Source organism: Salmo salar, chromosome ssa23, assembly GCF_905237065.1.
Source record: "Salmo salar chromosome ssa23, Ssal_v3.1, whole genome shotgun sequence".
Taxonomy (NCBI): Eukaryota; Metazoa; Chordata; class Actinopteri; order Salmoniformes; family Salmonidae; genus Salmo; species Salmo salar.
The window spans coordinates 33,742,081-33,766,781 of NC_059464.1; the positions used below are offsets into that span (position 1 = coordinate 33,742,081).

General features: G+C 42.6%; 2 protein-coding genes across 8 annotated transcripts in view; one reads left to right on the forward strand and one right to left on the reverse strand.

Moving 5' to 3' along the window:
- Positions 1-493: 493 nt before the first annotated feature.
- LOC106584459 (homeobox protein DBX2) lies at positions 494-7,966 on the forward strand. Of its 2 annotated transcripts, XM_014169816.2 has the most exons (5): positions 494-638; positions 740-1,092; positions 3,911-4,000; positions 6,591-6,775; positions 7,382-7,966. In XM_014169816.2, the coding sequence occupies exons 2-5, from the start codon at positions 801-803 to the stop codon at positions 7,664-7,666; spliced, it is 852 nt and encodes a 283-aa protein (XP_014025291.1). In that variant the 5' UTR covers positions 494-638; positions 740-800; the 3' UTR covers positions 7,667-7,966. The 2 variants fall into 2 exon arrangements, with proteins under 2 accessions (XP_014025291.1, XP_014025289.1); XM_014169814.2 differs by having other exon boundaries at positions 494-1,092.
- Positions 7,967-8,821: 855 nt separating this feature from the next.
- The window catches only part of LOC106584456 (RNA helicase Mov10l1), a 39,304-nt gene continuing 23,424 nt past the window's right edge, over positions 8,822-24,701 (reverse strand). The window contains exons 2-8 of one of the 6 annotated variants that reach the window (XM_045706427.1): positions 20,383-20,476; positions 19,517-19,657; positions 16,574-17,017; positions 16,123-16,355; positions 10,285-10,519; positions 9,663-9,928; positions 8,822-9,507 (exon numbers count right to left, since the gene is read on the reverse strand). In XM_045706427.1, the coding sequence (XP_045562383.1) occupies positions 9,197-9,507; positions 9,663-9,928; positions 10,285-10,466 (759 nt within the window). In that variant the 5' untranslated portion in view covers positions 10,467-10,519; positions 16,123-16,355; positions 16,574-17,017; positions 19,517-19,657; positions 20,383-20,476 and the 3' untranslated portion in view covers positions 8,822-9,196. Of the gene's footprint in view, positions 9,508-9,662; positions 9,929-10,284; positions 10,520-14,037; positions 16,356-16,573; positions 17,412-17,624; positions 19,004-19,516; positions 19,658-19,844; positions 19,891-20,382; positions 20,477-24,701 lie in introns of those variants that run through there. The other 5 variants (XM_045706428.1, XM_045706429.1, XM_014169812.2 and 2 more) reach the window with 5 other exon arrangements.

Sequence of the window (24,701 nt, forward strand, 5' to 3'; positions counted from 1 at the left end):
TTAACTCTTGAAAAGTAAAGATATGAGAAGGCAATGTACAGGATCACATTCCTTGTGGGAATTTACTTTTTTTCTAGTTCGGTTATCTTGCATCAAAATGAAATCGTAAACAGTGACCTAGATCAAACCAAACCAAATAATATTATTATGCATTGTGTGCACAAATGAGCTGCAAACTATTTAATTGCCTCCATGCCTTTCTATGGGACACAATGGCTGCTCTAAGGTAGCTGCAGAAAAGAGAAAACTATTTACTGCAGGAATGAGAAATATGCTTGGTGCACGTTAAACTTTGGCCAGCAGTCCATTTTATCTGGTGTCTATCATTTAATAGGCAAGTTGACATAATGAATGGAGACGGACCCACCTTCTGCCACTCCTGAATGCACCCAGTCTTATCTGAATTGAGAATCACATTAGAGCCTCTTAGCCAATCACGCGGCAGCCCTGGAGCAAAGTGCAGACCCTGGAGGAGAAGAGGAGAGAAGAGAAGAAGAGAGAGAGAGAGCTTTTCTTTTCCTGGGACTTTAATGAAGTTGGCCATGGTCTGGGGTGTCTTGGAGGGATTATATCTCAAACTTGTGTCTCTTCTGTCACTTGGCTCTGTGACTGCTGAGACTAATGGGCTGTGCTGTGAGGTGAGTGAATGGGAAAGGGAAAGGGGGATACCTAGTCAGTTGTACAACTGAATGCATTCAACTGAAATGTGTATTCCGCGTTTAACCCAACCCTGAATCAGAGAGGTGCGGGGGTTGCCTTAATCGAGTGAGGGAGCGTTCCTTAGGGTCACAGTGAACAGGATGATCGGTGGTCAGAAGGAGAATATGGCAGCAAGATCACCTCCTACTCATCCTGGCTTTGGCATCTCTGGGAAGAGCTTCCTCATCGACAACCTGCTGTGCTCGGCAGGGCCATCCTTTCCCTCATCCTCTTCCTCACCCACATCAGGTGGGCCAACAAGTGGGCTCTTCAAGGGGCCCTCGACCGGCCCCTACAGGAGCACCTGGGGCCCTCAGCATGTTGTCTATGAGGGCCAGAGTAAAAACTGTGAACGAGCCAAAGACAGAGGGCTTCCTCCTCAGCCACACTCAGGTACAATGGTATATAATACACCACATGATGATATTATTATATTACATTAGTGATTGTGAGATCTAATGTGTAGGCCTTTGAAACCATACATGGGGGAAATGTGATTTGATTTTATATATATGTTTATTAAAAATGTATGTGCTTTAGATTTGACAAAACCAGTTGTTTCGACTCTGTGCTCTCCCTCATGTCAAAATACATGCAACATGATTTGAAATGTTTAGAATCAGTCGAATTAAAGCACATTTTCAAAAAATACTTATTGTTCAGAACAAATCCTATTTATTTAGATTTGTCATTAAAAAGACACTGTAAGGAAGTGCAACCTCTTCATCCTATCAACGTATTCTTCCATGCCTTCAGTTCAAAATATCAGAAAATTATATCAGATACAAATTCCATTTGCTATATTGCCATTTAGGTAACACTTTATTTGGATGGTCCATCTGCAGATGCTCTACAGACTATTAGTAATATTTCAACTATCTACTAACCGTAGCCCTAATCCTTATTCTAACCCTAAACTTAACCCTTACCCTAGCCCTAATCCTTATTCTAACCCTAAACTTTACCCTTACCCTAGCCCTAACCCTAAACTTTACCCTTACCCTAGCCCTAACCCTAAACTTAACACTTAACCTAGCCCTAATCCTAATCTTAACCCTTACCCTAGCCCTAACCCTAACCATAAACTTAACCCTTACCCTAGCACTAACCCTAAACTTAACCCTTACCCAAGCCCTAACCCTAAACTTAACCCTTACCCTAGCCCTAACCCTAAACTTAACCCTTACCCTAGCCCTAACCCTAAAATTAACCCTTACCCTGGCCCTAACCCTAAACTTAACCCTTACCCTAGCCCTAGCCCTAAACTTAACCCTTACCCTAGCCCTAACCCTAAACTTAACCCTTACCCTGGCCCTAACCCTAAACTTAAGCCTTACCCTAGCCCTAAACTTAACCCTTACCCTAGCCCTAACCCTAAACTTAACCCTTACCCTAGCCCTAACCCTAAACTTACCCTTACACTAGCCCTAACCCTAAACTTAACCCTTACCCTGGCCCTAACCCTAAACTTATCCCTTACCCTAGCCCTAACCCTAAACTTACCCTTACCCTAGCCCTAACCCTAAACTTACCCTTACCCTAGCCCTAAACTTAACCCTTACCCTGGCCCTAACCCTAAACTTAACCCTTACCCTAGCCCTAAACTTAACCCTTACCCTAGCCCTAAACTTAACCCTTACCCTAGCCCTAAACTTAACCCTTACCCTAGCCCTAAACTTAACCCTTACCCTGGCCCTAACCCTAAACTTAACCCTTACCCTAGCCCTAAACTTAACCCTTACCCTAGCCCTAAACTTAACCCTTACCCTAGCCCTAAACTTAACCCTTACCCTAGCCCTAAACTTAACCCTTACCCTAGCCCTAACCATAAACTTAGCCAGCAGTTGTTTATCAACAGATAATTTCTGTCTAAAAGATAACACGTAGTAGTTATACACATGACAATAATGAAAGTCAGAGTCCATTTTTTTGAACAGTTTAGTTGCTCCTCTAATGTTTACCGTTTGACTACCCAAAACATGCAATATGTAATATTTGTATTGAATGAATAGATTTTGGCGCAGAGAAATGTACATGCTTACACACCACATGTCGTAAATGTATCTCATACCAGCTTCCATCTCAAATCAAATCAAATTGTTTTGGTCGCATACACATATTTAGCAGACGTTATCGCGGGTGTAGCGAAATGCTTGTGTTCCTGCAGCAGTGCATTAATACCAGACAATACAAAACAATACACACAAATCCAAAAAAGAAAAAGAAAATAAATATGATGTGTGTATGAGGTGTATATAGACATAATGGCCAGTATATGAATAGAAAAGGTGTGTACAGCAGAGGTTTTATAGGATAGGCCTTGACTAGAATACAGTATATACACTGAGTGTTCAAAACATTAGGAACACTTTCCTAATACTGAGTTGCAGCCCTTTTGCCCTCAGAACAGCCTCAATTCTTTGGGGCATGGATTTTATAAGGTGTCGAAAGCATTCCATGAGGATGCTGGCCCATGTTGAATACAATGCTTCCCACTACTGTGTTAAGTTGGCTGGATTTCCTTTGGGTGGTGTACCATTCTTGATACACACGTGAAACTGTTGAGCGTGAAAAACCAAGCAGCGTTGCAGTTCTTGACTCACTCAAACCGGTGCACCTGGCACCTACTACCATACCCCGTTCAAAGGCACTTAAATCTTTTGTCTTGCCCATTCACGCTCTGAATGGCACACATACACAGTCTCCTCCCCTTCATGTACTCTAACTAAAGTGGATTTAAGGGATCATGGCTTTCACCTGGATTCACCTGGTTAGACTACATCATGGAAAGAGCAGATGTTCCTAATGTTTTGTACACTCAATGTACATATAAAGTGGGTAGCATCCACCGGTAGTTATAAAGTGAGAGAGGCACTCTTAACTGCACCATTAAGTATCTCTCCTATTCCCCTTGAGCAACTGTAGAGAATAATGGAACATGTGGGGAAAATCTACCAGGAAACTCCAGTATATAAAATCCAGTATAATTAAGTGTGCGGGGCTGGGGGACGTAATAAAATCCACTAAAAGAGATCCTGTCTTTCCTCTGAAATTACACCTTATATGTCTCTCTGTCCATGTTATTTTTTACTTTAATTTACCCCCTCTCTCCCCCCTCTCTCCATATTCTCTCTCCCTTTCCCCCTTATTTCTCTCTCCCCCCTCTCTCTATCCCTCCTTCCCCCTCTCCCTCTCTCTCTCCTCTCTGCAGGCCTGTTGAGCAGTGTGTTTCTACGGGGCCCTCAGTATGTGCTGGCAGCAGTGTGCTGTGGTGGGTCCAGCCCTCCACCTGTCTTCTCCAGTGAGTGTTTAATACTTCATCAGCGATGCCTCAGCTGCTCTCTAAGCATTAACAGCAGGGTCTCCCATATTCTCTACGGCTAATTACTGATGCAATGCCAAGGAGCTAATTCTCCACTCAACTCTCTGCACTGCCATTCATGACCATTCACGGCTATTTAGACCATTTAGGGGTGGGGTGGGGAGGAGGTTGTGGAGCGGGGTGGGGGGGTGCTTTTATGGCCATTAAGGCCCCCATTTGCAGTCATATAGATACGCACACAGGCCCACTCAAGTGTGCAGAGCGTCTCGTCTCTGTCAGATTAGGACTGTAATAATAAGTGGTATGCCACTGTAACTGTTATTGGTTTCTGTGTGACATTCGTATTGCATCTCTGTGAGCTGAGTCTCAGCACATAGGACAGTTTGGCTGATAGTTGGTCCAACTGTGATAATTGAATCAGTGTGACCAAACTGCTAATGTTCCGACTTGCCAAAGGAGGGGATTGTTTGTGTTTATAATGAGGCTCCTAAAATTACTTAGTGTAGTTGATTATCTGAAAATATTTCCATGAAACCAGAATCTATATGGATTTGAATTGTGTTATGTAATTGGATTTATTGTGAAATCTGAATTAACCTTTCATAGTGAAAGTCTCATGACGAGGGCAGCATTGATTTCTCCTGACTTCTGTCAGGGTTGTGATGCTAGTTGCTAAGTCTTTTGACTCCTGACAAGTGAGGCAGCAAATATAATCCCTCAGTATACCCCCTGGTGCCCCACACCCCCTCCCTGGTTCCCTGAGCCTTCTTAGTGGGCTGACACTTTCCCACAGTGCCCAGCAACAGGACAATGCCGTGACCAATCAGCACTTTCACTCCCCCATCCACAAGTAACCCCGCTGCAATTTTTCACTGCAGTAATAAACTCTGTGAAGCACAAAAACACAGAAAACAGCTATTCCTCTGCAGAAAGGGGGCTGCCCACTACCTCTTTGTGTGGCCACAGAACCCAGCTCCTCAACTCCCTCCTTTCTCCTGTCAACTCACTCTCATTCCTGTACATTTAAAGTCCCCTGACTGGAACAAAACACTCAATGAAAGTGTATAGACTTATTCGAGCTCATCTTCCCATAGAACCAGGCCCATACCTGCAAGAGATATTATTTGTTGAGGAGCGCTGAGCCAGCGAGTAGTGTCCTTTCAATGAACAGCCTTTGTGGCAGGACCCTCAGGGTTGTGCGCTCAGACCATTAAGCCCTTGGGAGTGACCTGTTAAAACTCCATTTAAGTGGTAGCCATTGAGGCCTGAGGAGCGCATCTAACCGGTTACTCGCACCCCAGAGGTGGTCTGTGTGCAGATTTGTCGTACAGATTAAAAAGGCATTGCTCAGTGGGATTTGGTTAAATGTTCCATTTGACTCTTGTTGTGCGTGAGTCAGGCAGTGTGGGATTGCTCTTCACCAAATCTCTTTCTCCTCTGTGAAAATGGGTCTCCATTCTCTCTTTAGTCACCCCCATTTTGTTAAATTAGACAGATTGATGCAAAGTAAGTAGTGGAGAGTAAGTGTGTATAAGATTGACGGAAAATGGACACAATCCATGTAGATAGTGAGTGACGAAGTGAGCCAGTAAGTAGATGAGTGAGTCTGCCTTTTACACTGACCAAAATGTGTTGGTACCATGTTGTTTGAGCGAGTGTGCAATTGACATGCTGACTGCAGCAATGTCCACAGCGCTGTTGCCAGAGAATTGAATGTTCATTTCTCTACCATAAGCCGTCTACAATGTAATTTTAGAGAATTTGGCAGTACATCCAACCGCCATCACAACCACAGACTACGTGTATGGAGTCGGGTGGGCGAGCGGTTTGCTGATGTCAGCATTATGAACAGAGTGCCCCATGGTGGCGGTGGGGTTATGGTATGGGCAGGCATAAGCTACTGACAAACACAATTGCATTTTATCAATGACAATTTGAATGCACAAAAATATTGTGACGACATCCTGAGGCTCATTGTGAGGCCCATTTTTTTAAGGTAACTGTGATCAACAGATGCATATCTGTATTCCCAGTCATGTGAAAGCCATAGATTAAGGCCAAATAAAAAATTTTAAATTGACTGATTAACTGATATGAACTGTAACTCAGTAAAATCTTAGAAAAATGTTGCATATTGCGTTTATATTTTTGTTAAGTATATAATCAGTATAAGGATATATTCAGTGCTTTGGACTGGACTGGATATGATAGCCAGAGTAATAATGCATTTCAATACCAAAATGCCCATTCATTAATTAGGATAATTTTCTATTTCAGTCCACTTGATGTGGGACTATACAGTAATACATTTATCTTGTGTATTAAAATGCTTTCTTGTTACTGACTTCATTCACATTACATCCATTTCTATATTAAAAAATTGGTACTTGTATCTAGTAGGGCAATGTTCCATTGCATTCATGCAACAGAGAACATATGTCAATGAAAATGAATTTACTTATCCATAATAACCCAATGCAAAAAATGACATTTGCCTTTCCTCAAGTCAGGTTATTTTTAGTTGGAATACAAACATTAATATGAATGATTCTGACCTCTGACCTTCCAGAGGGAGCCTATATTCCCATGTGGTCCCCGGATACGAGCTCCACACCCCGGCGAGGGATCCTGAGGAGGGCGGTGTTTTCGGATGAGCAGAGGAAGGAGCTGGAGAAAACGTTCAAAAGACAGAAATACATCAGCAAGATAGACAGAAACAAATTGGCAGCAGATCTCAACCTGAAGGAATCCCAGGTAGGATACCATATACTGTATCTACAGTCTAGGTCGGAGGTCACCATTACAACCCCATTTTACATCCCATGCTACATCATATTTTTTTCTCATCTCACCTCTTCATTGAATGCAAACACATCTTACTGGGTCTGTGTGCTCCAGCCTAGATTTAGTAAATATCTAGAGTCACTTCTATTGTAAGTGTCCCTCATCTTAAAATGTTATTGCAATACTGCTATCACTACTGTGATAATTGTAAGAAGTAGACCAAGATGTCATACCCTCTAAGCTTTTGTCTAAAGTACGGGGAAAGTGGTCAACATTTCAGTTGTAGTTGAGGTGGTTACTAAAACAGCTGTAGCATTTGATTGGAAGAAGATATTTCTGTTCTTATTTTAGATTTGAAATGCAGAGAAGTCGACTAAAATTGCATATGCTCTAAGTGTTTGTCTAAGTTAGAAAAGTATAATTGTGGCACTACTTAGAAAAGTATAATTGTGGCACTTCAAACAGACTGAATAAATAGAGATAATGCTCCCTGCTGTATCATAGACTTAGATTTGACTAAACAAAACAACTGGCACCTCAAAATGAACCTCTCTCTGACCTGTGTGTCTACTGTAGGTGAAGATCTGGTTTCAGAACCGGAGAATGAAGTGGAGGAACTGTAAGGAGAAGGGGGGCCACAGCTGCCGCTCCCCCATGGAGGAGCTCATGTCCCGGGGCTGCAACCAGGAAGAGGAACGCAAGGGGGCACCAGAGAGCACGGGCACGCCATCAGACAGCTCACCATCACAGCAGCGGGACACGGACACAGGAGTTACCACAGAGAAAGAGTTATGCAAGGAACCTGTGACTTTGAAACAGCCATTGAGTCCGCACAGACACACTATGACCTCTGACCCCTGAGAGGATGACAGACTGAAAGACGGGCGTTGAGCATTGGATAAAGTGACTAACACTCCATAACAAGAAAATACTTGTCTTTTTAATATTTTGTGGATTGCTATTGTGTAGTAACATTTTGTAGACTGACTACAAGTGTTTTGGAAACTTTTATTATATCATACACTGTATATGAACACAAACTGAAGGTTAGTCAGCTACACACAACCATGTACAAATGCTTTAACATGTAAGACTGTATTCATAATATTTATTTTACTCTTTTAACTGAAACAATTTCTGTAAATAAAATGATTCATTCAATGCTGATTTCTTCATTCCATGTTAATATTCAAGATGTTGAGTATGCAATAGTAATACAAGACAACCGTAATAAGTTATAGTATTTAAAGGCTCAATGTAGGCATTTTTATCTCAATATAAAATTATTTCTGTGTAACAATTATGTATCTTACTGTTATTAATTAAAATTGTTACAAATAAATAAAAATAGCTTCTAAGCAAAGAACAACTTCACAAGCTAGAATTTTGCTAGGACTGTCTGGGAGTGGTCTGAGGGGTCTAATTGGATGAGCCTAATGGGAGGGATATGTAACCTGAAAACTAGCTGTTATTGGCAAGAGAGGTTTGAAACTCTCTTTGTTATTGGTCTATTAACTTATACTGTCTGATGATGTCACCAGGCAGGCCAAAACTCCATCCAACTAAAACAGGTCTTTTCAACCAGCTCTTACACTTAAATGACATTATCATTTTCACAGTATTATTCCAATCTCATAGTGTGAAAATATATATAAAACACAAGTTTTGGGCAGCACTGGGCCTTTAATATTCACACAAAAATACAGTACATCAATAAAGATAGTGCTTGCTACCAAGGACCTCAGGGACAATATCAAATAAATGACAGATATTACAAATATAAAATGCCAATTAAATGTAACATTGTACAATCATGGTGAATGCCAGATGTTATGCTGGAACTGGGTTGTTTGTAAGACAATTTTATTTTTGGACTTTGTCTTTTCCTCATCCATTCACTATCTGGACATCCTGCACTCCTGCACCATTCTTCATTCACCTGCTTGGCTGTAAGGTTCTGGCTATTTCACATGCTGTATGAATCATATAGAATAACCAACACTAATTCAATAGAAATAGATTAAATATTGACATTTTATTATCATATCATTTTCACTCACTTAACAGAAAAATCCAACATACGAAACACATAAATACGGCATTATCTAAATAGAAAATAATACTCTTTAGAAATAATTTACATTTCGCTATTACTATGTACAGTTTTTAGAGTGCATTCTATTACTGTGTGCTGTAGCTGAGCTACTGTGAAGGAGCAGAGGGCAACAGAGGGCCAATGAGAGAGTCCAGCTCTAACACCTCTGACATCAAGTCAGTATCTTCAGAAAACATCACATACTCAACTGACCTTCTACTCAGGACGCCATTCTAAGCAACACAGATTCAACAGAGATCATATTTTTCATTATATCACTCCTATCATCCAGTCACTCAACACTTGTGGTGTTTCCACTTGCGCGCAGCCACTGTGATGCTGTTGTTCTTCTTGTGCCAGGGGAAGAGGCGGGTGAGGGCCAGGGTGCCATCGGACTGCACGGCGCCAGTCAGCAGGTAGAGCTGGGTGCGGCCGGGCCGGACCAGTACGTTGGCACAGGGCAGGTTGATGAGCAGCCACTGATGGAGGAGGTGCTGGGTGTCGTAGGGAAGCAGGGGGCCCTGGCGGATAAACTCTACCCGGCCCTCCACCTCAAACTCTGGCTCCCCCGAGGGCCGGCGCCGGCGAGACAGCTTGGCTGTTACAGCTGAGGGAGGAGAGAGAGGACAGAAGGTGAGTATGCTAGCTGAGACAGAACTACACACATATGTATGGTACAAATATACACACTAATAAACTTGCATAACATACTAATCAATGCAAACAGACACATACATACAGTACATTATTGCACATGCTTACCAAAATCATCCTGGCACAGAGCGTCCAGAACTGTCTTCAGTGAAGGGTGCTCCTCCACAGAAGGACATGCTTGGCATGCGGGTTTTGGCAATGCTTTGGCAAGGTGGCTGTTGCTGTGTTTGGGGTGGGGGGTCAGGCACATGTCTTCCTGGGTAGGGAAACGGTCACAGTCTAGCGCCTCTGGCCAGACGTGGCCCTGACAGGCCAGTACTGGGGCACAGCTGTCCCTGACGGCCACACACAGGCTACGGCACGGCTGGATAAAACTGGAGATGGAGAGACAGACACGGGGTCAGGGTTCAAAACACACTGGACACTGGGTGAAAATGATAGGAATGTTCCATTGTAAACACACTGAGGGTGAAATATAAGTGATGGAGGAGTGGATAGTTCCCTCTTGAGAAGGAGTTAGCAGTGGGATGTTCTCAAGGGGAAGGTAATAGGGAAATAGACAGAGAGAACAGCCAAGTTGACAGAGAAGGAAGAGAGCAGCCTAGTATGGAGACACACACACACACACACACACACACACACACACACACACACACACACACCAGGAAGGACATAGAAAGATAGAAGAGGACATGTATAGGTAAAAGGCTAACAAAAGCTACAGACTTACGCATCGAGGCAGACGGGGGCGATGAGGGAGCAGAGGAAGGCCTGGGCCTGGGGATGGCAGCCGGTCTGCAGCAGGGGTCTCCAGTCCTCTGAGCGGGGAACCACCTCGCCCTCTAGGCTGCTGTGCCCCAGCAAGTTAGGCAGCCTCATCTCCGAGTAGCCCACGTCCTGGCACACACTCATCTGGTGAGGGATAGGCACGCAGCGGGTCGACTGTCCCAGGTCGAAGCCCCAGGCTGGGGCCAGGAGAACCAGGAGAGTCAGGGTGAAGGAGAAGAGATCCATAGTGAAGAGAAACAAAGTCCTGACTGAAAATCCAATTAAGGAGAAGACAGGTGCTGCTGTTGCTTGCGGTAGGAAAGGTAATGTCTCTCTGTGCCAGTGGTCCCCCTCTATATATACAACCAGCCCAGACCCATCAGACTGTTATCAACTACCTATCAAAGAGGCTGGGACGAGGTGTGAGAGGAGACAACAGCTAGTTTTGTGATGACTGCAGACATAGGGGGTAATAGTGAATGGAGGCGGGGGGCATTATGAGAGCAATCACAGCCAAGGCATTACAATGCAAAACTATCAGTCTCCGGGGCTTATTTTCTCCATTAAATCTATTGACTTTTACATTAGAAATACCTCCTGCTGATTGGTTCACATAAGCCACTTTGCTGAGCAGCTATGTATTCATGTATATATAATTTTTTCTTGTGAGACATTGTTTTGAGAACACTGCTGTAACGACAGAAGTACATGAAACGCGTTTATATTTGAGACAAAGTTCTGGAACATTGACTGGCATTTAAATACGACATGTCAAATCAAGAATGTTTATAATTCATACTTTACTCAGGAGAAACAGTGTAGGCTTATTTGTTCTGTGTAGACAGACAGGCAGTCTCCTCAATATTGAGTCTCTTTCATGTCTCCTCCTTTGCTAATTTGAGGGTTTCCTGAGAAGAAGGGTCCTGATCAGAGCCCAGCTCTGATCACACTCCCATTAGCGGAGTCGTGTTTCTGTCTGGCTCACTGGGCTTTGATGTGACCCTAGATTACAGTCTGATGCACATGCTAAATGCTACAACAACATCAAGCTACAGCTCTGTCTACCTACTGTAGCAATCAGATCAAACTTGACTGCAGCAGACAGACACATACTTTTTATTGTTTTTATTTAACCAGGCAAGTCAGTTAAGAACAAATTCTTATTTACAATGACAGCCTACCCCGAACCCGGACAACGCTGGGCCAATTGTGTGCCACCCTATTGGACTCCCAATCATGGCCGGTTGTGATACAGCTTGGAATTGAACCAGAGTATGTAGTGACGCCTCTAGCACTGAGATGCAGTGACTTAGACCACGGCGCCACTCGGGAGCCCCCAGACAATCATATAATGACATACACTCCCCTCCATATTTATTTGGACAGTGAAGCTAAAATATGTAAATGTTGCTCTATAATCGTAAAATAGTAGTGATGATTAATGATCTTTGTTCCTATGTAACTTAGTCACTCATCATTATTCAGGATTAATTCATTGTTAGATACTATTGCACTGTTTGGTGCTAAGAACACAAGCATTTCGCTACACCCGCAATAACATCTGCTAAATATGTGTATGTGACCAATAAAATGTGATTTGATTTGATTCATGTAGAAGTGTTCAGGAAAATAAAAGTGACTTAAAAAGGACACAAGAGGTCTACATTAATGTCATTCAGTTCCTATTGGGCAAAACATAATCCGAAACACAACCAAAACAAACTGCAAATGCATCCAACAAGTTTGTAGAGTCACAAGCTTGATGTAGTCATTGCGTGCTAGGAATATGGGACCAAATAATACACTTTTGAGTACTTTAATGCAGTATAAGTGAATTTATCCAAATACTTATGAAAAACAAAATACACATAAAAAAAATACTAGATACATGAAGGGATTTCATTTCTAAAAGGTAAAAGATATATATATGAAAATATACAGTCAAAAAGAAGGTGACATTCTGTACTGTTGCCTCATATGAAACACTTGATCTGAAATCCAAAATGCTATATGTTGTCAAATTTTAGCTTCATATTCCAAATAAATATGGAGGGGAGTGTAAATCTTGTACCTTATGTTGCAATGACATTCAAAACATACAATTTCTCTTGTCAATTATTGACACTTTCAAGTCATAGAGCCAACTTCACTATTTTACTTTTAAAAAGCTTGTGCAAAAAGTAACTAATGTAATTTCATACCTTTTCTGCTTTATATCTCACGTTAGGGCAGTGGTTCTTAACTCCTGTCCTCATATACCTAGTACAGTACACATTTTTATTATAGTCCCTGACAAGCACATCTGATTCAACTTGTGAATTAATCATCAGGCCCTCACTTAGTTGATTCAGCTATGTTTGTCCGGGGCTACAACAAAAATGTGTTTTGTTGGGGTTACTCGAGGACCGGAGTTGGGAACCACTACATTAGGGTATAAAAAGTATTCAAGGAATTCCTGTAGAAGGATGATTATCACAGAAAAATTATTTCAATACAGTTTGGGAGGAACACTATGTCATATTGGCGGCAGACAGCAACAGGATGCTCCTAACCTCTCATCCTAGCCTCTCATCAGACAACTAGAAGAGATCTCCCACTGCGATGCAGAATGGTGGTCCAGGCTCCGCTTCTAATGACATGCTGATTCTCTCACTCCCTCCGTCTCGCACAAACTTCTAATGGCAGCACAAAGTTAAAGCACAGTTGATAAGTAACTCAATTCAATTGTTGTGTGGAATATGTCTGCCTCCACAGCCATGTTCAGATGTGTATCTCTGATGGGCTTGCGCCCAGAGGGCTTGAGTCAGTAATAGGGCTTGGTCTGAGTGCTGCCACACACACAAGGAATGGTGCCAAGGCTCAGACTGTAGAAGTGCCAGGCAAATCAATCTAAGCCCCAGGTCCTATATTCATAAAGCGTCTCAGAGTAGGAGTGCTGATCTAGGATCACATTCCTTACGATATTAAATGCAAAACTGATCCTAGGGCAATACCCCTTCTCTAAGACTCTTTCAATTCTATTCTACTGTATCTTAGTCTATGCCGCTCTGACATTGCTTGTCCATATATTTATATATTCTTAATTCCATTCCTTTAATTAGATTTGTGTGTCTTGTGTGTATTTTTGTGAAATTGTTAGATATTTCTCGTTAGATAATACTGCAGTGTTGGAGCTAGAAACACAAGCATTTCGCTACACCCGCAATAACATCTGCTAAACACGTGTATGTGACCAATACAATACAATTTGATTTGATTTGTGAATATAGGCCCAGCCAGTCTGGCTGGCCCCTATCTCTACCACAGCCTTCATTCTCCAGTCAGAGCTCCATCGTCCCCAGCCAAGCGACCATCTTGTAAGACTTTAGTGCCTGCCCAGCCCTAGTCTGATCTGAGCCGGGGCCCTGGGTTCAGACGATGAGAGCTACTGAGGGGACTAACTGGGCAATTAGAGTCACAGACCAATTTGTCAGAACAATAGTGCCATACATTTAACAAGCTCCCTCTGCCATTATCCCAGCAGGGGACTGTTTTTCTTTCTAACGGCCCCCTGCCTATCTGTAGACGGTGTGTTTGTGTTGGTAATGGGGACTACGGTTCCTTTGGGCACCTGTCTATCAAAGACCAGTAAGGAGTCACAGAGGCACACTCCCACACAGACAAATATGTTCACTGATGATCACATTGGTTAACATAGTAGTCTTTATGTTAATGGTCATCTTATTCGGTATGGTTTTATTGAACAAAAGGTGTTCAGACAAACTGGTCATTGAATCAGTACAGCACTAGCGGAATGAGCTATGTACACTGCCAACCACGTGTCTACTGTTAAACCTATATGTCCATGTCAGCAAGTTCTCATTTATGAATATGGCAACACCTCTCACCTGGCAAGCAAAAATAATGACAAACCAAAATCTCTTTATACTTAAATGTCAAATAAAAGTACTTGGAGCTGTGGATCATTTGTAGGTATGTTAGCTTGGCTATCCTGAGAGTAGTCAGTCAGCATGTTGCCCCTTCCATACAGAATGCCTAAAACATGGGAGTAACACATTAAACTGTTGTCTTTTCCACCTGAATGTAGTCAACACAACTTCTTAGCAAGGTTAATACAGTAAACTAAAACTAATATAAAAATAATAATGAAAAAAATATTTTGTCAACCGAAATAAAATAATTAACAAACCAGTTTGAAAAATTCTAACTACACCGAAACTATTATCGTTGAAACCAAAAATAAAATAGAAGTTTGAGTTTTTTTCCCCTAAACTTTGGTCAGAAATGGGGGTTTCAAGCTTTTGTGAAGTTTTCAAGCTTTTGAAGCTGGCAGGTAAATGTTGTTAGGAGTTGGTGTTTCAAATAGAAATCGGTAGCTAACTTGATACTCCTTACAAGTTAAAAATCATTGGATTGGTGTAAACCCCTACTCCTCATTGGTGTAAACATGGGCGAGAGAGAGAGTTACCATATTTTTTGCACCAGTCTCGGCGCTATTCATTTTAAATCCAAGTCACAGATAGTTTATCATTTAAACCTAACCTATGATCTGACTCATTACTTTATCTATTGTTTCACCCCCAGTTGCAAGAAGTTACATTCCAAAAAACAAAACAAAAACACAAATGTCTTCTAGTCTCCCAGGCATGCTTTCTGTCTCAAACACTAAAACTAAAATGAAACAGAAATAAAAACTAGCAAATCAGGTCTGAAAACATACTGAAACTACACTTAAAAACAAATATAAAAACACATTATAACCCTGTCTCTTAGGTCCCTGGCTGTTGTCATATTTAGCCTGCTGGCAGTGAAGGGAGACCATTCTATTGAGTGACTATTATTTTTAAGTGTCTCAGACACTTTTGAGCAATGCGAGTAATAGCATATGCTAGGCTGCAGGAGACAGTGTGTCTAAACACCCCGGCAGGCAGCGTCTGCCTGTGTCTGCCTATAGGTCCACCCGGAGACTGGATGTGACAACTGAGTGCTACTGACAGGCTGACTCGCCTGTGACAGTCAGCCCTGGTGGAGCCCAGCGAGAAAGTAGAGGAGAGGGGGTGGTGCTGGGACTGAATCACAATAGGACTCTAATGAGTTGGGAGGTGACAGCTTTTATTTGAATGTGCCACACTGCCAGGGAGCTTCACTGAGTTTACCTGAGGAGCTCTTTGATGTGGGACTCAGGTACCATGGAACGGTCCCAGTACCTCTCTTACGCGTGATAGGTTTCTCACAGGTAGCCACTGGCACCAGTCCTCTTCTATTATAGCAGGATGTTTCTAAAGCACACCTTTGGAAGTGTTGCTAGATATAGACTCATTGACAATACAACAATGACCTAGCTAGCACAAAATGAAATAGACACTGGTGTCAAAGTCCAATAATCCAATAAGAAAAATGAACACCGAAGTCTTGTATCATCATATGTACTACTGCCACCCAGTGGACTGCATGACAACTGCATCTAAAGTTTGCCGTTACAGCAGTTTGGAGTTGGAGTGCATTCTCCAAAGACATCTCAATACATATTTCCATTGATTAACACATATGCAGCTCACTGTGTAGAAGAACAAATGTAGAGAGCCAAGTCATGGTAATGTGATAAATGAATGAAGAAAACTCTATTTGAACATAATGGGACCGATAGTGTTGGAGTGATGGACAGCTGGGCAGTAGTGAGCACAGCAAACTCTGTGTGTGTGTGTGTGTGTGTGTGTGTGTGTGTGTGTGTGTGTGTGTGTGTGTGTGTGTGTGTGTGTGTGTGTGTGTGTGGGGGGTGCATAATACACTCTAAACACACCCGTGTGCAGCCCTGATAGAGGTTAGGGGTCACCGCCCAGGAAGGCCTCATTTTCAAAAGAGTACTGGAGGAGAGCGTTGAAGCATGGATCCTTGACGATGGACGTGCGAGTTTCCCATGACGATGAGCAGGGCTTTGGACCGAACGACTGCCATGTTGAAGCACTTGTGGTTGGACAGCAATCACAGGATGCTTTGCAGGTCGTTGCCCTGCACTGACTCATTCGCCCTCACCTGGAACAAGAGGTAATTATTTTAGATGTATTAAGATAGGGGTCATTTACATCTACAATTCAGTCAATTCAGCAAGTGAAGTGATATACAACTCGTACAAAAGTGACACATAGTTTTTTATATTTCAGAATGTATTCCCTGAATTGATAACGAATGGACCTGAGACCCTGTAAAGGGAGAAATTAGTCACGTTCAATAATGAAGGAGGGGAATGTTACCGTGGACAAGATGATGACCAGGAACTCCCGTCCCAGGAACTCCTACACAGAGCCCAGCTTGATGTCAGACAGGCCCACCCTGTGGAGCAGCACACGGATCTTCTCTGACTGAGGAGGAGAGGTTCAGGTGGTCAGACCGGTGTTCAGGGTTAAGGGAAAGGGACCACTGTACTAGTTGTGACAGAATAATGAACTTGTTATGTTTTTTTAGGCCTTTTACAGCAATACCAGGTGAGTAACAAGCAAACTGAAACAGAATGGTGCCCTCTGTTGACAGTCTAAATGGTCATGCCATACTGACCTGTTTCCTGTAGGGAGCGATAATGCCAATGTCAGTGGCAGCTACAGGATTGTAGAGCTTCTTGGCCAGCTGGCAGCAGTACAGCATCATCTGTACCACCTCTCCAGGGTTGAACCACGACGGGTTGTTTCCCTCCCTCATCTCTGTGCCCAGAGAGAAGGAAAGCTGACTGGCATTATTGGTGTTCAACGTCTAGGCTCGGTGCCGACAAGATAGGAAAACCTGTATTTGTCAAAATGTTCTCAACATGTCAGTGGGAAACGAGGAGAGGAAACACAGACAATGAGAAATGGGAGGACAGAGGACATGACGAAGACACAATCAATCAAATGTATTTATAAAGCCCTTTTTACATCAGTCGATGTCACAAAGTGCTGTACAGAAACCCAGCCTAAAACCCCAAACAGAAAGCAATGCAGATGGAGAAGCACGGCGGCTAGGAAAAACTCCCTAGAAAGGCAGGAACCTAGGAAGAAACCTAGAGAGGAACCAGGGTCTGAGGGGTGGCCAGTCCTCTTCTGGCTGTGCCGGGTGGAGATTATAACAGTACATGGCCAAGATGTTCAAACGTTCATAGATAACCAGCAGGGTCAAATAATAATAATCACAGTGGTTGTAGAGGGTGCAACAGGTCAGCACCTCAGGAGTAAATATCAGTTGGCTTTTCATAGCCGATCATTCAGAGTTAGATACAGCAGGTGCGGTAGAGAGAGAGAGAGAGAGAGTTGAAAACAGCAGGTCCGGGACAAGGTAGAACGTCCGGTGAACAGGTCAGGGTTCCATAGCCGCATGCAAAACAGTTGAAACTGGAGCAGCAGCACGACCAGGTGGACTGGGGACAGCAAGGAGTCAACAGGCCAGGTAGTCCTGATGTCACGTCCTGATCCTAGTAAGATGTCATTTTACATTTACATTTTAGTCATTTAGCAGACGCTCTTATCCAGAGCGACTTACAGTAGTGAATGCATACATTTCATACATTTTTTTTTTGCTTTATTTTTTTTGCTTCTGTGCTATAGTAGAGTAGGCCAGGGCGTGACAGGGGGTGTTTTGGGTTGTTCTATGTTTTCTATTTCTATGTTTAAGTTCCAGTTTTTCTTTTTCTATGTTGGGATTGTTTGGGTTGATCTCTAATTGGAGGCAGCTGATCCTTGTTGCCTCTGATTAGAGATCATATTTAAGTAGGGGTTTTTCTTCTGGGGTTTTGTGGGTAGTTGTTTTCTGTTTAGTGTATGTCACCTGATGGAACTGTTGTCAGACGTTTTGTTAAAGTGTACTCATTAAAAAGGAAATATGAGCACTTCACATGCCGTGCCTTGGTCCCCTTTATATGACCCATGTTACACCTGAGGCATGGTCCTAGGGCTCAGGTCCTCCGAGAGAAAGAGAGAGAATTAGAGGGAGCATATTTAAATTCACACAGGACACTGGATAAGACAGGAGAAAAACTCCAGATATAACAGACTGACCCTAGCCCCCGACACATAAACTATTGCAGTATAATTACTGGAGGCTGAGACAGGAGGGGTTGGGAGACACTGTGGCCCCGTCCGACTATACCCCCAAACAGGGCCAACCAGGCATGATATAAGCCAAACCCACTTTGCCAAAGCACAGTCCCCACATCACTAGAGGGATATCTTCAACCACCAACTTACTACCCTGAGACAAGGCCGAGTATAACCCACGAAGATCTCCCCCATGGCACGAACCCGAGGGGGATGCCAATGCGAACTGGAAGATCACGTCAGAGACTCAACCCACTCAAGTGACGCACCCCTCCTACGGACAGCATGGAAGAGCACCAGTAAACCAGTGACTCAGCCCCATTAATAGGGTTAGAGGCAAAGAATCCCAGTGGAGTCCCACAAGGATTCAAGGAAAGACTATTGAGAAAGATCCCATTGTATTGAGTCTATTTTGGACAGAGAAAAACAGAAAGAAACATAACGAGAGAGCGAGAGAAACAGATAGAGCCCTCATCCTGACTCCATGGAAGATGAGGGGTAATCCCTTGATGGGCAGACGGCCCTCTGGGCCCTGACACACAGCTCCCCACTGTAAAACAGTCTAAAGGGCCGGGCCAGGAGGGCCTCCTGGGAACGGTAGTTAAACACCAGCTTGGTCACCTGGAGGGAGAAGAGAGGACACCATGGGAATGCAATAAAATTTGGAGCCATCTATTTACAATGTGATCCTGTGTAGCTCAGTCGGTAGAACATGGCGCTTGCAACGCCTAGGCTTGTGGGCTCGATTTCCGCTGGGGCCACCCATAAGTCGCTTTGAATAAAAGTGTCTGTTAAATGGCATATATTATCATATATTACAATGCAAGTCAAAACATTATGTAGAAAAAGATGCATCATCTGGATTTAGTTGGTGACACACTATGCATGATTTAGATGACCATGGCACTGACAGGGAGTGTGTGTGTAAATGTGTATGCAATTCTGACTCTTGCACGTGCTCATATGCGTTTGTAATGCTGTAGATGTTGCCAGTACGGAGGTGTGTGTGTGTGTGTGTGTGTGTGTGTGTGTGTGTGTGTGTGTGTGTGTGTGTGTGTGTGTGTGTGTGTGTGTGTGTGTGTGTGTGTGTGTGTGTGTGTGTGTGTGTGTGTGTGTGTGTGTGTGTGTATTCACCAGCTTTGGGTTTTATCCCCCTCTCTCTTGTGTACAGGGGGTTGGCCATCAGTCTCTCCAGCATGGACACCCCATGGCTCAATGCCTGCGCCAGCTTGGTCTTCACAATTGGACCCATCTGCCTGGGGTCTCCAGACAGAACTATGTGAACGGTGGGGGTAGCAACAGAACATATGATTCACTTTTTGATCAAGAGGCCACAAAATACAGTGACTTGTTATGACTTCTGTCAGTCATGTGATGTGCAATGTTTTTTCAACGGTTGCACCACTTTAGTAAGGGTGTTCCAGGTTTTTTTGTGGTTGTAGTGTACTCTGTTTAGTCTAACCTGTCCGTCTCTCCCTGACAGAAGCCCTAGGGGTATCAATGCCACACTGAGGAAAAAACAACAACGTTCATTATTTTAATACACGTTTTATTGTGATCATCTTCAGAGTAGTTCATCTGATGATGAAGGAGGTTAACAATGGACCTTAAAGGCCCAGTGTAATCAAAAATGTGATTTTTCTGTGTTATATATTTCCACACTATGAGGTTGGAATAATACTGCGAAATTGTGAAAACTATGATACTGCACTTTTACTGTAAGAACTGTTTGAAAAGACGGCCTGAAATTTCAGCCTGTTTTGATGGGAAGGAGTTTTGTTAATAGACCAATAGACCAAACCTTTTCCAATAACAGCTAGTTTTCCATTTTCTCCACACTCAGACTACTCCCCTACAGTCCTAGCAAAATTCTTGCTTGAGAAATTGATCTTTGCTAAGAAGCTATTTTTGTTTCTTTTTGACCATTTTAATCAAAAACAATCACAGTAAGGTACTTTCATTTTAAAATAGGATCGAGGCGGTGGCGGTGGGTGCAGTACCTCTTCCTGTCGACAGGAGGTGTTGACGCGGGCCAGGCTCTTAGCGTGCAGGAACCCACTGTCATGGAGCTGGATACAGATGAGGTCAGCAGCACTGTTGAAGGGAGTGCACACCAGAACATAATTACTGGGCAGGAGGTAACACACCTACAGTATGGGAACAAGAGGAGACATTTCACTGTTTATCCAGAGAACTAGAATGAGGGCAACTTTTGTAAATAACCAAATACAACCAATCACAAGAAACTTGACTGAGCTTGCCAGGTGCAATGGAATCAATGGAACATAGTAAATGTGCAACTCCTGCTCATCTGGCACTCCAGGCAGAACCAAACAGTCAAGTATATGAATGAAAATAAATACTATTTGAATGCGGGCCTGGTTGTCAAAGCTCTTCTCTGTCCTTGCACCCCAATGGTGGAACGAGCTTCACCCTGATGCTAGGACAGCAGAGTCCCTGCCCATCTTCCAAAAACCTCTGAAACCGTACCTCTTCAAAGAGGATCTTAAATAAGACATCGCAGTCTTATCACCCCCTCCCCCCACTATAAAATATCAAAACCTTGCATGTGTCTTTTCCTACTAGCACTGATGTGGCTTATAACTGAAAATTGTACTGACTACGACTGTGATATGTGGTTGTCTCACCTAGCTATCTTAAAATGAACACACTAAGTCACTCTGGATAAGAGTGTCTGCTAAAATGACTCAAATGTAAATGTAAAAGGTTGTGATATCCATTGGGTTGAGAAGTGTACAGTACAGAACCTGCAGTATGCCTCCATGAGGGTGATCATCTTTCCTGTCCCTGGGGATCCAAACAGGATGTACTGGGTGGGCCGGCACTCCCGTGCCAGGATATGCTTCACTGCCTCCCTCTGAGACAGGTTCAGCTGCTGGTTGAAAAGCTGCCCTGAAATTGGGATGGGCTTAGACTCCATCCCTTATCGCACTGCTGCCAACAACGGGTTGGGTCTCACAGTGCTTCCCTAACAGCATTGCACCTGTACTGTCACTGTAGCTCAATTCAACCTCACAAAATTCGCATTTCATCACCTTCTCAATAAACTTCTCAAAGTATTGCCACTACAGGACTTTGCTGCTGTCGCTTTCCTGTCTCACTCTTCAATTGTTCCAACTGTTAGTGACGGTGACGTGTGGAGAGCTTTATATACGTGGCAAATAATTTAAAAGATGCATATCTTATTCTACTAATGTTACAGCATTGTTGCATGAGGTATTTGTTGAATTTTAATTTTACCCTTTATGATGATGATCGGGACCTGTTAGTGGTCGTATTGTGATAACTGCACTGTGATTGAAATTTGGAGAAAAGAAAATCCTACGTTTTTTGGTTAGGGATTTGTTCTAAACGTTAACGATCCCAATGTCGTTTAAACAATCACTCTCCTACCCAGAACCAGGAAGGTACCTGTTGAAGGTGAACCTCTAGAGGCTTTCCCATGTAGCCATGCTGAAACTCATGTTCACCCTCAGACTCACTTCCTCATTACTGATTCGTGAAATACAACATAAGAAGTCATAGGCTAGGGACTTCATCTAGCTACACAGGAGAGAGGTGTAATTCAACAGTTTGGACCAAACTGTCATCATTCAACATGTCCGTCATGGGTACAGTAACTAGGTTAGGGAAAAAAGCTTTTCTGATTATACAGAATTTTAGTGGACAGCGTATTCAAGGTTATCTTTATAATTCCATAGGGAAATGTGGTTAGTACGCTGAACATGCTGTACTTCATTACATAATACAGAACAGAGAGAGTGAGGTGGATGTGAAGCCATCACAGTGACCATCTGGGCAGCTTGAGGAGGGGGCAATGGGGCTGCCGAGCAGTAGGGCTGCCGAGCAGTAGTGAGCAAAGTGCAGGAGAAGACTCTCCTCTTTACTGCCAACTGTGACCTAAAGGCGCCTCCCAATGTTGAAAGAGGGGAAGTGCAGCAGCTCTGCACAACACCCCAAGTTCCTAGAATAGGACTTTTTTTTGTTACCTTTATTTAACTAGGCAAGTCAATTAAGAACAAATTCTTATTTACAATGATGGCCAAATAACGGACAACGTTGGACCACTTGTGCACCGCCCTATGGGACTCCCAATCACGGCCGGATGTGATACATTCTGGAATTGAACCAGGGACTGTAGAACAAGTGCCTCTTGCACTGAGATGTAGTGCCTTAGACCACTGCGCTACTCAGGAGGATGGAGGGACACAAATCATTGTTCAAAAAACGGAATCTACATAAGCAATTGATTCAGTCAGATAATAGATAAGACTGCATTACACGTGATGCCGCCAGAAATTGACGACCATATCAGATTTATGTTGTAGCGGCTAGCTAAGCATGACTTACTTGGCTCGGCAGCCCACTTTCACACATAACTTCTCCCCTGGTGCGATCTCCACGTCTCTCTTTTCTGCTCATACGGCAGGCTTGTGAACAATGTTCTGATGAGCCTCGGCATTCTCTACAACCACATCTCCATTGATCTCACTCCTCTCCTTCACAACACTATTGAGCATTGCAGTAGGACCAGTAGACCGTATCAATTCATAAACCATGAGCCATGGAATGGGTACATCGAAAATCTCTTCCCAACTACTTAGCAATTTATATGGCACAGCTGTCAGTTTTTGGTCCTTAAATGAAATTGGTATATGTTTTTATTTATCACACTTTTCTTTAGCCATTTATGTTCTTTAATACAGGGCCGACATACAAGTTCCATACTTTTTTCCCCTTCTACTTGCCTCTTCCATTTTTGTGGTAATGCTGTAATTAATTGGTTGTAATTTTGGGTAGAGCAGACATTTCCATATGTCTGTGTTAGCTGCATGTGTGAGATCACTCCACCAGTCCTATTTATAATATAATTCACTGAAATTATACCTTTTTTAAACATTTCTTCGAAAAATACAGTTTTTTTTAATCAATTACTATATTTGAATTTAACCACAATATTTGTTGTATTATTTGTTCTGTCTTTTCAGGTGGATTAAACTGAAATTGCAACCAACTTTCTAAGGCTTGTTTAAAAAAATAAAGATATTTTGGAGATTATTTCCTTTTCAAACAACCGAAAGTGGGCAGGTGTAATCTGAATAAAGGGAAAAAGGCCCTTCTTGAACATAGGATGAGACATTCGTACCAATTTACTAGAAAACCAGTTTGGATTTAAGTATAACTTTGGTATGACTGATGCCTTTAGTGAGAGGTCTAATGCTTTAATATTTAATCATTTCTGCCCTCCAAATTCATATTCGTTATATAAATATGCCCTTTAAATTTTATCTGGCTTGCAGTTCCAAATAAAATTGAATATTTTTTGTTCATATAATTTAAAAGGCAGGTCACTAGGTGTAGGCAAAACCATAAGCAAATAGGTAAACTGTGATATGATTAAAGAGTTAATCAGGATGATTTTTCCACAAATAGACAGGTATTTTCCTTTCCATGGTAGCAAGATCTTATCTACTTTTGCTAACTTTCTATAAAAATGATTTGGTCTCTTTGTTGCCTCTCTGATTTAATGCCCTCCTTGCCTGGTCCGTGAGATTTGGTGGGCAGGTCTCTCTTGGCAGGTTTGTTGTGGTGCCATATTCTTTCAATTTTTAATAATGGATTTAATGGTGCTCCGTGGGATGTTCAATGTTTCTGATAAATATTTTTAACCCAACCCTGACCTGTACTTCTCCACAACCTTGTCCCTAACCTGTTTGGAGGGCTCCTTGGTCTTCATGGTGCCGCTTGCTTGGTGGTGCCCCTTGCTTGGTGGTGTTGCAGACTCTGGGGTCTTTCAGAACAGGTGTATATATACTGAGATCATGTGACAGATCATGTGACACTTACAGTAGATTGCACACAGGTGGAATTTATTTAACTAATTATGTGACTTCTGAGGGTAATTGGTTGCACCAGATCTTATTTAGGAGCTTCATAGCAAAGGGAGTGAATACATATGCACATACTGCTTTTCCATTAGAATTTTTTTATAATTCTTGAAACAAGTAATTTTTTCCATTTCACTTCACCAATTTGGACTATTTTGTGTATGTTCATTACATGAAATCCAAATAAAAATCCTTTTAAATTACAGGTTGTAATGCAACAAAATTGGAAAAACGGCGAGGGGGATGTATACTTTTGCAAGGCACTGTATCTGTCAGATAGCAATATGACATGGCTATTATTACTATCTAACAGCAGTTATTAGTATGGAAATGTTTTGTAGCTTTTGTTTTGTCCCATTTCAACAAAAGTAAATGAACTTGGCTAGCTTTCCCCAGTTGATGCGCCGTTA

Bases quoted from the DNA above. Each gene is read 5' to 3' on its own strand.
- LOC106584459 (XM_014169814.2), top strand. From the start codon at position 801: ATGATCGGTGGTCAGAAGGAGAATATGGCAGCAAGATCACCTCCTACT. The intron at 4,001-6,590 runs GTGAGTGTTTAA...CTGACCTTCCAG, and splicing joins CCCTCCACCTGTCTTCTCCA to AGGGAGCCTATATTCCCATG. The intron at 6,776-7,381 runs GTAGGATACCAT...TGTCTACTGTAG, and splicing joins TCAACCTGAAGGAATCCCAG to GTGAAGATCTGGTTTCAGAA.